The 15,617-nt window shown below is 38.7% G+C and overlaps 1 protein-coding gene across 8 annotated transcripts in view; it reads right to left on the bottom strand.

Annotated features, from left to right (window-relative positions):
* The window catches only part of EPM2A (EPM2A glucan phosphatase, laforin), a 49,948-nt gene that overhangs the window by 11,799 nt on the left and 22,532 nt on the right, over positions 1-15,617 (bottom strand). The window contains exon 1 of one of the 8 annotated variants that reach the window (XM_027796958.2): positions 8,038-11,393. The exons of the other annotated variants lie outside the window; for them this stretch is intronic. Within the exon in view, the coding sequence (XP_027652759.1) occupies positions 8,038-8,045 (8 nt within the window). The 5' untranslated portion in view covers positions 8,046-11,393. Of the gene's footprint in view, positions 1-8,037; positions 11,394-15,617 lie in introns of those variants that run through there. 8 annotated transcript variants of the gene reach the window in all.

The raw sequence follows: 15,617 nt of genomic DNA, 5'->3' as shown, positions 1-15,617 counted from the left end.
CTCACTTTAGTAATGAGTCAAACAGATAGAACTCTTCCAGCTTTGTAGCGATCTCTATAATGAGGATAGTAGACTAAAAAAAACCAAACCAACTTAAACTGCCCTTCTGTGAGGAAACACAAAAATGAATGACTAATTTTCTGCTCATTTTTGTCTGCTCTTGTGGAGTCTAGTGGGAAGCAAATGCAGAATTACAATACATATCTAGCTTCCCTCAAGGCCTGAAGAACGAGAAATTTTGCAAGAAAACTTGAAAGGTATGTGTAGGATGGATAAACATCCATATTTCTGGTACTTAACAAAATAAAACGTCAAGACTTTTATGGTTCTCCCATTGTTAATTATAAAACTACTGTAAGTCTCAACAGATTTTAACATAAATATAAATTGAATATTCAGAAGCTTGTCTTCAAATGAGGATTTTTAATCTGCATATGTAATTAAACTGATGATATCTACAATGGATTATTTACACGAACAAATTATTAGTGATCTACTTACATTAATTTTGTTTGCATAAACTTCTATTTTACACATGCAATCCACAAACTATACAAAATACTCCTGCAGTTGAACATACAACTTTGCAAATATTATTAACCGCAAAAAAATTTAAGCCAATCTACAACAAAAGCAAGATCCTCAAAAATGAAATGTCTGCCATGTATTTCTTATGGTCTTTTCCAATTTTAATCTCAGGAGAAAAGTTTTACGTTTATTCAGGAGCACTTACTCCTACAAACAGCCCTTAAATCATCAGGTAGCTATTTCCATTCCACTATCTCAGTAATAAGTGCTTACTAGCTTTTAATTAAGACCTATAATTGACAATGATTAAACTCTGCTATGTTACTACTGAAACATTGTCAAGAAGAAAAATTAAAATCCAGGAAGCAATTATTATTGCCGTTTCCCGTATTTCAGCTGCATCCACAGTAAGTTACTTACTAGCCACACACACACATTCTTTGGCCTTAACAGACCCTGCTTCAGTGAGACAACACACTCAATCTCAGTATATGGTAACTGAGTCCAATTTAGACAATATTACACAGCAAATAACCATTTTGACCGTGTTTCAATAGTGAGATCATTTGAAGACATATAACTTAGTTATTGCTTCACGTTATTATTCACAGAATTATTGCCCACTGCTAACAGAATATGCATTTGCTCCTGAGTAGCAAGCAAGCTTTAACCCAAAATTTCAGAAATTCAGATTTACACCTTGAAGTCATTTCCTTTGTCACTTTTCTCATACTCCTGAACACTACCTTTATGAAGGAGAGAAGACACAGAAAGAAAGACATTCTAATACACAGGCTCTGGATTTCTTAAGCTACTACTTAAATTCAAGTCATATATTAAGAAATATCAAGACTCAGTCAAGAGTGGATTCAGCAGCAACCTGAAGGAAATGCAATAAAGCACAATTATGTACAACCATTATGTTCAAGACACAATCCCACACACTGGTACAGAAAGGGACCTTCTCAAAATTGCCCAAAATCCAGCAAAACCAAATCGAGCATTCCCACTGACCAGAGGGGTTAGTGAAGGTTCACTGCAACAACTGCTTCACTGTGCCAACCCCACACCAAACCCCATCCTAACCTGAAAGAGCAACGGCTGTCAGGCTTCAGCCACAGGACCACCACCACCCCCCCACCCCACCCCCCAGTGATTACTGCATTTCAAGGTGGCACATTTAAGTTAAAGTGCCCTAACAAACGCTGACAAATGGCTGGATATGAGCAATGCCCACAAAACTCCATAGCCGGGAATGAAAAATGGCAATATCACTAATACTTTGCGACAATATTAGAATATTCTTTCAAGAACAAGAACATTAGTATCCTTCCTTCAAAGGCTTTCCTGGAGACTCATACATATGTAATTCTCTTGATATTTTGGGAAACATCTAATACAATAAGTTACCTTGACAGGAGAGCAAAAGCATGTTTTCTAGCATTTGATTGAATCAGGAGCAAGTAAAGCATTCCTGAGATTCTTCAGGAGCAACTAAAGCATTCCTGAGATAAGTAAAATTCTGGGTAGTATTCTTGCTTACAGAAAAATCAATGTGTTGTAATTTTTTCCTCAATGATTATTTAGTGGGTGAACATCACAGCTGCACTATCTGCAAGACCACTGGGATATAGACCATTTGTTTATTTTGTTCTTGCAGCCTAAAGGGGCTTGTCCATGACAGGACCTCCTGTACTGCAAATAATAATTGCATTTAGTAAACAATCTGATGGGTTTACCAAGTTTTTATGACTGTCTTTCCCTGTAATTAACCAAACTAGTGGTGGCATTCAGAGAATGATCAAAACAATGTATTTAAGATAACTAATTCTTGCAAATTATTTTTTTTATCAGGTCCTAGAGTTTAGCTATTGAAAGTAGCAACATGCAGCCTTGCCCTTGGTCTTTAAGCCCCTTATTCACCCATCCCCAAATAACTATAAATTCCTGGTCTTTCTGGACAAGGTTTAACCACTCTTTTACCAGGAGAACAGTCCATGCACAAAACAGGCTAATTTATGTAAAAATTCTGGGATAATACTACTGCATAGTACCTGTATTTCAGTTTGGTTTTATCTGGTTCATACCTTGAGTTTGTCTGACATCAGAAGGAAAGAACGAAAGGGTGAGTGCATGTGCCAATACAGAAAGTGATGGAGAGTTTAGCAGATATATTTTATGTAATGATTTTTGATAGCCCTACTGAGGTTTTAATTACGCTGAGGATCAGGAAGAAGTGCATATTAAACAAAGCAAGAATGTGGTAATTTCATTTTTACATCTCTCCCCCTATGACTTTTAGTTTTCCTTTTCCAGTGTGACCTTTCTTGTTTAAGTTGCCACTGTGCTTCAGTAGATAGCTGGATTTTAGCCACAAGAGTATTTGGCAGGGGAAAGAGACCTCTTTTACTTTCCCCTCTCAATTGCCTTGCAATAGTACTCTGAGCTCTCCAACAGCTGCTGCTTTCCAGCTCACATGCAGCTGTTTTCCAGTGGCAGATTACGTACAGTTTAAAAAACATTTAGAGATTATGTGTGATCAATAAACCTATAAGCTCTTCAGCCGTTAACCCTTGTCACATTCCCGAAATATCACAACAGGATGGTGTTTTAACAAAAATCTACTTAAGAGTTCTGTTTTAATATAAAAGTGGCACTTTGTCATTGCACCTGTTAACTCCCTGTGTTACTAAGGTTTGTAAACCATGCTTGGTCCCAGAAGACATGGTCAATTCAGTCAGAGACAGTTTATCCATGAACAAATCACCTAAAGTAACATCAAAAATATTCAGCTAACTTCTGAGATTAAGACTTGTAGCTTGTCTAAAAGCCCTTTCTTTAAAGCTACTTTCTGTAAAGTTACTTCCAGCCTGCCCTACACTTCAGTTCTCCATCAGTAACATGGAGATAATGTTTACCTACCTGAAGGGGGACTTCTGGGGATTAAACGGATGAATAAATCCAAGAAGCTTAAATTTGTGGTAACAAGGGCTTAATGTTAGGCAGGTGTCTGCTGAGTTTACTTGACTTACAGAGCCCAGGCTGAAGGCTGACATGAAAAACTCGCCTTTTGTCTTGTAAGCTGAGAAAACCAACAACAATTTATCATCACCAGGGAATAAATATGGAACACCCTGAAATCATTTGTACCGTTATTTTCCAGCTGTCATCACGCTTAAATTCTTTTTAATGATGCAGGTATATATTGCACTTGGTTGCTTCCCCTCAGGACCCTGCACAGCCTAGATTAAATTGTAACAATTCATATGAATGTATCTGAAACAACAAATGCATTCAGTTTAATCAATGCATATGCAAATAGTCTTCCCATCCTTAAGAAGAAAATGAGTCTGAGGCAATGAAAGATTAGCATTCTAATCTTTTTTTTAATGATGCTGACTGTAATTTTCAGGCTAGAGGAAACGTCCCCAAAGCATAGTACACTGCACCTTTTGCTCTAAGATCTCCACAGACAGTACAAAACCAACCCAGCAACTGTAGCTGTAGGGATCTGACTCACAGGGAGTGCGACCTGCCCTAGGGGAAGGTACCAGTTACTGCATGGGGCAGTCAGCTCCTCCTCCCTGACACCGATGTCTATGCTGCTTCTTAAGCAGTTCCTGTGTTACTTTTGTTGATAATGATTTAAGGCAAACTGGCACCGAATTCAAATTTCCTGAAAAAGTTGAGCTGTGAGCTGGGATGACTCAGGTACTGTTTCCAGATCTGGTCAATCATCAGTGTGCTAGAAGCAGGCATCTTACAGTCTCTCCTAAAATCAGTCAGCCTTTCTAAGGAGTCACAGCTCTTATGGAAAAGGGTAGGATTCAAGCCTTTGGGGAACACATTTCATCAGAACATCTATCAGGTGCAATATTTCAGAAGTCCTTTTTCCCTATACTTGCCAGTTTTAATCAAGAAAGAGGACTTTGCCAAACGAAGGACAAATACTAAAGCATTTCTCATTGGTTATTGGCAACAGAGTGATCCATCAACCATGTCATTTGTTTATTTCGGTAATATTTTTGACCAAGGCCCAGTGTATTATTTTAAATGAGAAGTGATGGATTGATTCACCCTTCAACACCGTATCAAGATGTAGCCTGACATTAAAGCTCACAATTCACTTCAGTTGTCTGCAGCAGTCTTCCTTCAGTCCCACTAAGCATTTGATGGCAGCAAGATGAGCACTAATATATACATATAACAAGAAAGAGCAATTTAGTTGAAACAACAAACAAAAGAATGATTAAATTGGTTGTGTCCTTCCTTAAGGCTTATATTTCCTAAGGTGTAGCATGCAACTACAACTACGTGTAACTTGCAGCAAAACTTATTCTGCATTCCCAAAAGAGCAACATATGTAACTCAGTCAATTTACCCCAGCATTTTGTGATGCTCGTATGCATACCAAGTGGTTTTTGTACTGTTGCAGTGCTATTACCCTGACACCACTACAAGCAAGCAGCCCAAGGGGAATGCAGGCCTGAAGAACGACTCAGAGGTGCTTTTTGCAGCGCTCCAACTACTGGAGACTGCTTCCGATTTTAGTGCATTCCTGTTTCTCCCCTGATTGTACTGGAGTAGGAACCGGTTCCAATTTTTTTTATAAAGTGGATTTTTAATGGAAAATGATGATCTGTCTGAACTAAAAGTCTGCATTGAAACTTACTACTTGAAACCAAATTTAAACTAGTTCAAAGACCAAATGTCTGATGAGAAACAAAGGGAGACAGAGACAAACTCCCACCTCTCTTTCCCTCTCATTTGACACAGAGATTTCACAAGTATTGCTTTGGGCATATTCAAAATGAGAATATAGGAAATCCTACCAGCTGTCACTGAGGTGCTCTTTTGTCTTTTCTCTACCCTCTGCCTTGTGACAAGGCACATCACTTTAGGTGACACCACTGGATTATGTCGACCCAGAACTATCAACCTGTATGTGCTGCTTCTTTTGCCATTGGCACCCTACTAACAACATATAGCAGCACATTCTTAGGTATATACATACCTTCCCTGATGTACCAAATTAGACATCTCTCTCTGGGCCTTCCTTGTTCTTTTCTCCTGAACCTGTGACAGTGAAAATACTAAGAGCACTTGCTAGAAATCAGATGAGGTTCCTGTACCTTTGTCAGAGCGATCTAGAAACATTACTTAGGTTGTTATCTAATGTCCTGAAATACATTTACAGAGAAAGATTTTCAAATGGCCAAATTCTGCTCTCCAGTGGAAGATCTGAACACTTTGAAATATTGCTTGATATGTAGAAAGAACACTGGTGACTATCCTCGCCTTCAGAGATATTCTAACATCCAATAGCCCAGTCACAGGTCACAGTGAAATCTTCTTGTCTCCATAATGGACACAAATTCCTTTCCACTCTGCAAAAACCTTTTAACTATCTGAAAATTACTAACACACTCACACAGCCTTGTATTCTTCATACATACACCCTTGCTTGTCATATATTCAAAGCATCTGATGATTCTTGTTTGCCTTTGGACTCTCCAGCTGGTCAACATCTTTCTTAAAATGCCCGGTTCTGGAAAGAAGTTTTACCATTTCTGAGAATTGGAGATTCTTGTGCCTTAAAGGCTATATCCCTCTTTCTAGTTCCCTGACTGTCCTTTTACAGCATGACACTGCTGACCTATTTTCAACATGGAATTCTGTTTTCAAGTTAAGAGCTTTCACAAGAGACAAGCCTACTCAAGAATAGAGTAAAATCTGCCCTAAACAGAATTATTTAAGATGACATTAGTTACAACTGCCAGTGATATCAAATAAATCTAAATGAATATGCAGCAAAGGAGCAGATGAGATTCCCAGTTGATGAATGCATCTCAGTAATGTGTCTTGGAATGAATAATCTCAGCCGCTCAGACACATCACTGGGCTTTAAGCTAACTATAATCAATTAGAAAGGGAAAAGTACATGCCTGCAGTGATGTTGGTGAAAGTGTTGCTTTATAGAGGGGTCAAAGTGGTAATATTAGCCAGTTCAATGATCCTATTCTAGGCACTCAAATTTTGAACTTTCTATTAACCATTTCATTGTATAAAAAAGGATATAGAAAATTGAAAACACCCAAAATACGTAGAAGATAGCTATTTCTTTTGAAAGTGCTTTCATATGAGGGCAGACTAAGAATTTAGCTTTTTTAAGAGGGAATTAGATGACTGGTTAAAGATAAAATATATGGGAGGGGCAAATCAACAGGGTCTATCTACATAAATGAGGTGAAGAATCTCAACTCCTATAGTTTCACCTTTAAAGCAACTACCAGGAGATGAGGAAAAATGCCAGATTATTTTTTTTTAATCTTTCTTTTCATTCTTGCATCTTCCTCCAAAATACTGAAGACACAGGCAGATATCAAAATAGACAAGTCCCTGGTTTGGTCTTGTAAAAGAATTCTGGTTTCATTACAGCCTCTTTATTTAAAGGACAGAGATCTCTCAGCAAAATGCCTCCTTACTAAGGAAATAATAATATAGAACTGAGGGGTTATGACACTGACATTTCATTGCACATTGCACAGGGCACATGGGTAAATGGCTGTGGTCTTAATCCCTTCTCCTGCTGACTTACTGATAAAGTCTCCTTGCAGAAGACAAGCTGATGGAGTCTTTGTGATGGGAGGCTTGAATTAAGCAGGATTGACTGAACAGTCTGATGCACTCAATTACTCAGCACACAGACAAGCACAACTGGCCAGAGTAGGAGAGCAAGGATGATGATACGATGGTCTAACTCACAGAACACCAAGATATAATAGCCAGGCTTAATAAAATCACTCTTCTCAATAAAGATGGAATAAACGGCCATAACCTTAGCAGAAGTCATCAAAGAAAAGCATTGATTAATGATAAAACTATATCCTACTGAAACAACACAGCTGCAGGCCTTGTAAAAACTACTTATATTTTTTGTACAAAAAAAATTGCTTTTACCTAAATGCCAAATGTAGAAGAAGCACAAGTCATTGCTTATAAATTTGTTCTGCTTTACCACTGAAAAGGTGTAGTTTTATTGTGAAGTTAACAATTCTACCTCAGGGCTTTAAACGAGGAGAATTAGACTACAATGTAGTTCCAAGGTGTTTTTTTCCTTCTTCTCCTTCTTATTTGGCACTGTTATGAAAAGTAATTAAGCTCTGGCAAATTTTCTTCTTAGATGTAATTTAGACTACTTATCTAGCCTCTCTCATGGGAGCAGTCTTGGCAACTAAAAAGAAACACCTGCTTTTATCACTTTAAAACAACCCTTTGTCAGCTTAGCAACATGCAAAGTTTCTCAAGCCCTTGAATTCTGAGTGTTATGCTTAATAGTACCTTATTTATTCCACGTTCACAAATTCATGCACCAGTGTGGCATCAGACTACCTCATTTGCTGATATGCAGAACAAAGAAGCCATTAAGATTCACCCTCAAGCTGACAATGCACTAAAATGAAAACAGGTAAGAATAATATCAAACTGATAACTGAAATATAAAGTTACCCAGACATTCAGCCACAAAGCAGTTCCAGTGGTACAGTGCCCTCAGATTTTGCTGTCTTAGAAAGAGATTTCCATAGCATCAGCTTGATGGCACAAAAGAGCTTGTTTGTCCCTCCTTCACCCAGCAATCTGCATTTACAGCAGGTAGTATGGTGCACTCTTCAGGGTAGGAGGCAAGGAGCAACCCCGCCAATGCCTAAACACAGCACAGCTCTTCATTCATAACCTTCTTGTGGATTCCAACTGCGGGGAGGCCTGTAGGCTACGTCTGCTTTATGGATTGTCCCAGCTTTGACTGCACCAGGGATACAGGATAAGAAGTATCCACCTAAGTAGAATCAAAGTCAATCACATAACAGAAGCTTAGTCTAGATGGATCCACAAAGCTTTCTGTTTACAGCCCCCCTCCCCCTTCCACAGTAACCTCAAACATTCCCTGTCAAGGAGCATAAGAGATTTATTAGAAGCAACTCACAAAAGCATCTCATAAAGACAGCTGCAGAGATCAAGGGCATTTCTAACATCCTATACCCTGCCACAGCAGTGAATGTATTTAATGAAAAACCCCTAGACGACTGGGAGGTAAACCACACCCCACATTGAAAAAATGACACTAAAACTTGGATAAATAAGCAGTAGCACTATGCCCGAGAGTCACAAAATAATCCTTCTGTTGCATTCAGTACTGGTAGACCATCATCAGGAGGAATGGGAAGAAGGAAGAGAAACACCTGGAGAGCCCAGCACAGAGTATGAGAACAATCAGAGATCTAGAAGACAAGTTTTCAGGGAAAAGACTTGAAGAACTGAGGGTTAATATCAGAATGAAAACACTGAGATATTCCATCAACCACTCCGTGATTCTGGGAAAAGGGACAGGAGTTTCCGAGAACATAAGAGATGGCTATAAAGGGGCAGGATGCTAATTTGTTCTCCAAGTCTGCTGTGGAAAGGACAAGAAGAAATTAACTTAAATTGTGCTACGAAGGCTTAAGTTGAGATTAGGAAAGCTTTTTAATGGTTGGACTAGTGATTGAATGGAAGAGTAACAGGGCAGCAGAGTCTCATCAGATGAGATCATATTTAAGATCAGGCTGGATAAGCCTAGGATGATTTAAAGGTAATTGAGAATAAGCTGGAGCAAGGAAATGGACTGGATGCTTTCTGAGGTCTCTTTGAGCCTATGATCTATGGTATTATAATCACAAACTTTAATTTCCATCTCTGGGATCACTACCTATATTAATTTATCAAGATCCATCTTGAAATAATTTAGGTTCCTTTTCCTCCCTGCCCTATTTGAAAGGCCATGCCAGATATCAGACATCATTCCCTTGATGTCAAAAACCTTGTTCTAATTTACACTCTAAATTCATTCAGAAGCAATTAATATCCATTTGATCTTAAAGCAGGTTCAATTTCAATAATTCTTCTCCCTCCTTTGTACTTATTCCTGAATGTCTTTTACAAACAGTAATATATCCTCCTTCTCAGTCTTAATTTAACTATGCAGTCTATCTCAGATAACAGAAGCAGTCGAGTTATGTAGCACAGAGCTTCTTGCAAGCCAATTTATTTTGCTCCAACTCCAGTGTCGTAAAAGCTACATAGCCTGTGGCAAATGCCCTCATTCATTCCAGGTTAGCCCAGGTATCTCTGCTTTTCACTGCAGTTTGTGACAAAGGCGTAATCTTCTGTCAAGGAAACCCTGACACAGAAACAAAAAAGACTGTTACATCATTTTGTATTTTAAATGAGTTTGCAAAACCAAATTTGCTATTCCCATTCCTGCTGTGATGCAAAGAGGATGTAAAGTTCTCCTAACAAGCAACCTTGGGCATTCTTTTTTGTGGGATATCTCCTGACCACAAAGTTCCTGTGAAGAAGGCAACACAAAAGAGACAGCATGTCCCTATGAACAGGGATCGCATAAATTACCTCAAAGGCCAATTACTGATGAGATAAACCAGCCTGACACAGCTGATCTCTTCCATGCCAGGACTAGAACATGTTCCAGACTTGTTCCCACTTAGGAAATGGAAGTGCAAAAGGGATTTTAAACCATCTTTGTTCTTCTGACACAACAACAGATCAAATTTATCTAATTTGCTCTCTAGGTAAGTGTGTATGGTCCAATAAATTCAACAAAATTGCTCTCATTAAGCTTGCAGGTCATTTGAATCTATACGGGGAAAAAACATACTATACACTTTTCTCCCCTCTCATTCACTTCGCTCCATTAAAAAACTTACAGCAAATAAATTTATCTTATACATTTTTTTATAATCTGTTTTATCGCTACTCTAGATATGATCTAAAATAACTTGGTCACACAAGACTTTATGTACATGGCCAAAACTAAATTGTGGAAGATAAAATTTAACGCTCCCTGTATTCAAAGGGAAATATGTCATATTTCACTATGTATTTCTACTGTGAAGGTAAGAAAGCAATCATTCACAAGCACGCCAATTCCTTGTAGGGCAGGGTGTCCAGATCTAGCCTTACAGGATTTAGCCAGACTTTATTTTCAAACATACACGCAAGGTTTCTATTGCTGCCTAAGGAGCACACTGCACGCAGCAGAAAGCAGGGTTTGCCTTTGTAGGGAATGACTCTTCTCGTACTTTCATTTGTATAAACATTATCTGAACCAAGCGATATGCCAACTACAAAAATACAGCCTGAGAAGAGAATCCGGTTCCAATGCTTGTACAGAACAACCTGGAAAGGACTCGTCCATTGGCTTGTGTGGATTAATACCTAAATGCTCCAATTATAGAATCTTGCCTCATGCACTCACGGTTGCCAATTGTTACTTCCTACATATGTCTCTGTTCAGTTGCCAGCAATCCCATTTGTTTTGAATTAGAACAAATACTCGGAAACACAAGAACAACAGGCTACTAAACTAAGCCAGATCATAATGAGCCATGAATCTCTTGGCATTAGGAATGAGAATTTCTAACACTAATGCTTAGCAATGGGAATGATGCCACTGCTGGCACCTTTAAGTTAAAGCATCTTAACAAAATTGACTTAAACCAGTAGAGATGAACTTTTAAGTTAGTGCTCAAGAAGTTCCAGGAATTGTTGGTAAATATATCTTTTATCCTCTTTCGGAGTTTACTTATTAGCAGCTGCTTAGAAATCTAGACTGTGAAAATAATAAAAGATAAATCCACTTTTCAAAATAAAGCGTTTCAAATCCAACAGAAATACATTCCAGTGCTTCAGAAACAAAAGCACATATTCATGAAAATCACATAATTGGAAAGCACAGTTTATTGCAAGGTGGCCTTGTGATTCACATGGCAGCATATGCACATGTACAGAGTGCTGGAATCCCTTCAGAGCTGCACCAGTCAGAGAAAGAAGCACATCCATCACATCCATCCCTTGTGGTACCACTCAAATACAACAGTCTTGATGGGCTCTGTATCTGTGATCATTCTGGTTAAGACATTTATTCAGAATTTCTAAACTCACATCAGTTCACTTATATTAATTTTAAACGGGGAAAGACACATTCTAGAGTACCACAGGCTGGGGGACAACACCTCAGAAATATTGAGAAAGACCGAATCAATGCATCACCTCAGTCAGCTACATAAATATCTAAAATAATGTGTTCCCACAACAAAGTCAAATCAAAGCCACAACAGCTGCATGGTGCTACCATAACAAAATTGTCAGAAAATTTCATTTTAGCTAACATATCTGGTTACTAGATTATAAACATAAAATTCATAACCCTGGTGGATGAGTTGCCAGCCTCAAAAGTTGAGGCTGAGACTGTAACGGAGCTACTGAGAAGCCCCAGAAGGACCTGTGTAAGCCTTCTTAACACAAAACTGCAAAGTATAGTGGGATCTCTCAAAAAAGTCTTGGGTGTCAAAAGGGTAAAAAAATCATTTGACTTAAATTCTGTGAACGAGCAATGCTGCAGGTTTTATTGGAGCCCAAAGATTGACAAGAATTACCAAGGGTTGTCTATTTATTTAAACTGCTTTTTAAAATTTTTTTTAGATTTCTTTCTTTTCCGAACAGTATCATTTCACCTGCTTGGAAACTGAAATTGCAGGCATTTGAAGAAATGTATTAAAGTGATCTGCTGTTACTAAAACTTATTTAAATGTGTTTATATTCTCAGCTGAAGCTTGACTTTGTACATTTGTAAAACATTACTCATACTGGATAGCCCTATTACCTGGACCGCAAATATAGTTGAGAAGCTTTTTTTCTCCTTTTATCTCACCAGATCGAAGCAACTCAGTATTAAAGGAAGCTGAGCAATTCAGTCTTCTGCAGTGAAAGCAGTAGTTAACGCTGCATTTAGGAATGGTCTGCGTACAGCCAACCCTTCAAGCTGGCAGCTGGAATGCAGAAAGAAGGAACACTAAAGAAATTATTTTATTAGGGAAGATGCCTATCCTCCTTATCAGATCTTCACCTTGGGAAAGTAAAGGCACTGGATATAACTGTTCTGGAAATTTTTGAAAAGGCAGTCCCAGGGAAGCTAGATAAACAAACAAACAAAAAAAAAAATTGTAAATAAAGAAGGCTCTAGAAGCCCACCAACATCCACAGATAAATGCTAGCATCTAGCATCCAGCCCCTAAACTGCAAGGCAGAGCCACGGAGAGTCTTGCTGCTGGCCCACAGCTGATGACTTTCTGCATGAATGCTACAATCCCATTCCTGTTGCTCTTCACTCAGTTAGCTAAAATTATAGGTACGTAGGTAGATAGATAGACAGACAGACAGATAGACATGGAATAAGAGGGAAGGAAGGAGGGAAGGAGGGAGAGAAGAGAGTGAGCTTCTAATTCATTATTAATTTTTATTTCTACATTTTCTTGTCTCTATATTAAAACTGAAATGCATGTTTTCCCTTTTTCATCTTCTTGCATGCTTAAAACCATCTTTTCTGTTATTATTTTTTTGTACATCAAAGAAAAGAGACATTTCATTTAAACTTACAAACTATGATTTCCATTGGACCAATAAAGAGGAAACCGTATTTCTTGTAACTTGTCAACATCTACAACATTTGACTCAATTTTTATCATAGTTCACAAAAGGACATATATTATACTTCTGAAAAACAGCAAGGATTATGTACCTGATTCGCTGAAATTAAATTTCCCAAAGTACAAGCATTAAAAGAGGGAAGAAGAGATTTTCAGTTCAGCCTCTTAGCATGTTCCCTGGGAAGACAAACACAGTTCATTTCTTTGTTTTTCATTTTTTCTTGCAGAGAGAAAATTATATACGGGAAAATACAGCAGCAATTTGATAATCTCTATTTACTCTTGGGAAATAAAATACTTGTGTTTCTGACACAAACTTCAAAGAAATTAGAGCTACATTCAAGTTCCCTTTCTAATAAATCATTCTTTATCCTTTAAATAGGATTCTCCATATTTTTATAGAGAAGCATTTTTAAAATCATCTTGCAAATATCCAGAGCACTTAAGCATGACAACATGCATTGCTATCTCTCAGCATTTATAAAATTATTGAAGATAGAGGTAGAATTTGTAACTTAATGGCTTCAGCTTGCTACTGTTTTAAATGATGTATTTTTTACCGTTCATTGATTTTGCTTGAGTTGAAACAACTATGCAGTTAATTTCAGATTTTTCTGACTTACAGGTTACCTGTTTCAGATCTACAGTTATACACTGAGCAAGCAAACACCAAACAAGCTGGTGGTAATAAATTATCTGAAGGTGTTACCTTTCACATTTGGAGACCGAAAACTCTCTCGTTTCAAGGCTTTTTTTTCTTTAAAAGTAAGCTGCAGGCTGGCCAGGCTAACCTGCCCCAGGAGTTGTGCCTGTGAAAAACCACGGGAAGGGTAGGAAGGATGGGTCTACACTGCAAACACAAGTCCCTGGTTCAACGGTTTCACCAGCTGCAAATTATGGAGTTCTCTTAGTGAAGGTCTTCCAATAACAGCCAAATACCTGAATTTGGTCCCTCCTGGTAAATTAAACAGCAACAAGGTTGAGTACCCAGTCTCTGCTTTTGAAAAAGAGCTTCTGCTATCTTTAGATAAACTCTGCTACGAAATGTCAGCAATTACAGGGCACCTCATAAATGCATGTAAAAAACCAAGAGGAAATAAATATCTGTAAGCCAACTGGAACATCATCTTTGGTGAAAGAGCAATTGCTGCCCCTTCCCAGTCATCCCAGCTGCGAGCTAAATTGCCCAGGATTTCACAATCTCAGTCAATTTCATTCACAGCTGGCAACACCAGCAAATTGCTTTCCAATGGAGACAGAACTTTACTCCCTCACTGACAGCCTGAATGTTAAAGAGTAGAGGCAGGAAAAAGGGCTGAAGACCTCCAGAAGAAAAACAGACAAGGGACAGGGAGGCACAGTAATACAGAAAGAGAAATTAGAAGCAACAATGGTTTTTGCTCCCTAACAGTGATATCCCACATACAATTCATATTTACTAGACTATCAACATTTGTCTGTTCTTCCCACAGAGAAAAACAGAATGAATAAATATGTTTACTCCTCAAGCGAGGGTTCCCATTCTTCCTTGGGTTTTGCTCCCAGAATGACACAGTTTTTCCTTAAGAAGTAAGGAAATAATTTTGTGCAGCGACACACCTATGAAAAAACGCATTTTAAAACAGCAACAGTGGTTTTAAGCAAATATTACCCACTACCAGCCAGCTGATAAAAGGTGCTCATCTTCCCATCAGCAGCTAGTCAGCCTCTGCTTGCTGCCATTTTATTAATGAAATACTCATTCCTAAACAATCATCCCTCTAAATAAATAATTCTCAATCAAATGCCTGTTCCAAATGCCACACACGAATGGCAGAATGGTACAGAAAAATTCAGAAAAAAGTCCAGATAAAACTCACAAGACCATCCAGACAGCATGCTAAGCTCCCCTTTAGCTTGTTGAGTCCTGTTGCCCCCTCCCTGGTTAAATTACTAGCTTTTCTGAGTCGAACCCTCATTTCAGGTTTATTTCTAACGCACCTGGCAAGCCACGAGCTCCTGGTATGTGGACAAAAGCAAGGTGTTTCCACAAAGCAGCAGCCAGTCTTCACAGCTTTCTCTCCCTCAGCCATCTCACAACCCATGGTCCAACTCAGCTATGCACGTCCTGCCAGGTTTTTAAAATTATTTTCAAATTTTTTTTCAAGTCTTCCAAATTCACCGAGTTGACCAGAAGCACATTGAGCCACGCTCAATGTACTTTATATGTATAATTGATACACCGAAATTATTTGGTGTCCAGAGGAATGACACATCTAACAACCGGCACCCTGCAAAGCTTTGTGCAGATGTGGCGTCAGGAGCACCGGGACCCCCGCTGTGGTCCCACTCCTCCTCCTGCCACCACGCACATGCCGCAGACCAGCGGCGGCACCGGGCAGACCCCGTAACGCCCAGCCCAGCCCTGCACCACCCAAAATGATATGAGCTTCTGAGATGAGAGTACATTAAGAGATTTGTCGCTGCAAAAGCTCTCTCTTGCCTCGGGGGCATTACTGTTTAGGGTTTCTAGCAATACTCTCAGGAAGTCATTGCATACTCGTACCA

The sequence above is a fragment of the Falco peregrinus genome, chromosome 7 (assembly GCF_023634155.1).
Source record: "Falco peregrinus isolate bFalPer1 chromosome 7, bFalPer1.pri, whole genome shotgun sequence".
In the NCBI taxonomy this organism is placed as follows: Eukaryota; Metazoa; Chordata; class Aves; order Falconiformes; family Falconidae; genus Falco; species Falco peregrinus.
Note: the sequence above shows the minus strand (reverse complement) of the source record. Positions and strands in the feature narration are given on the sequence as shown.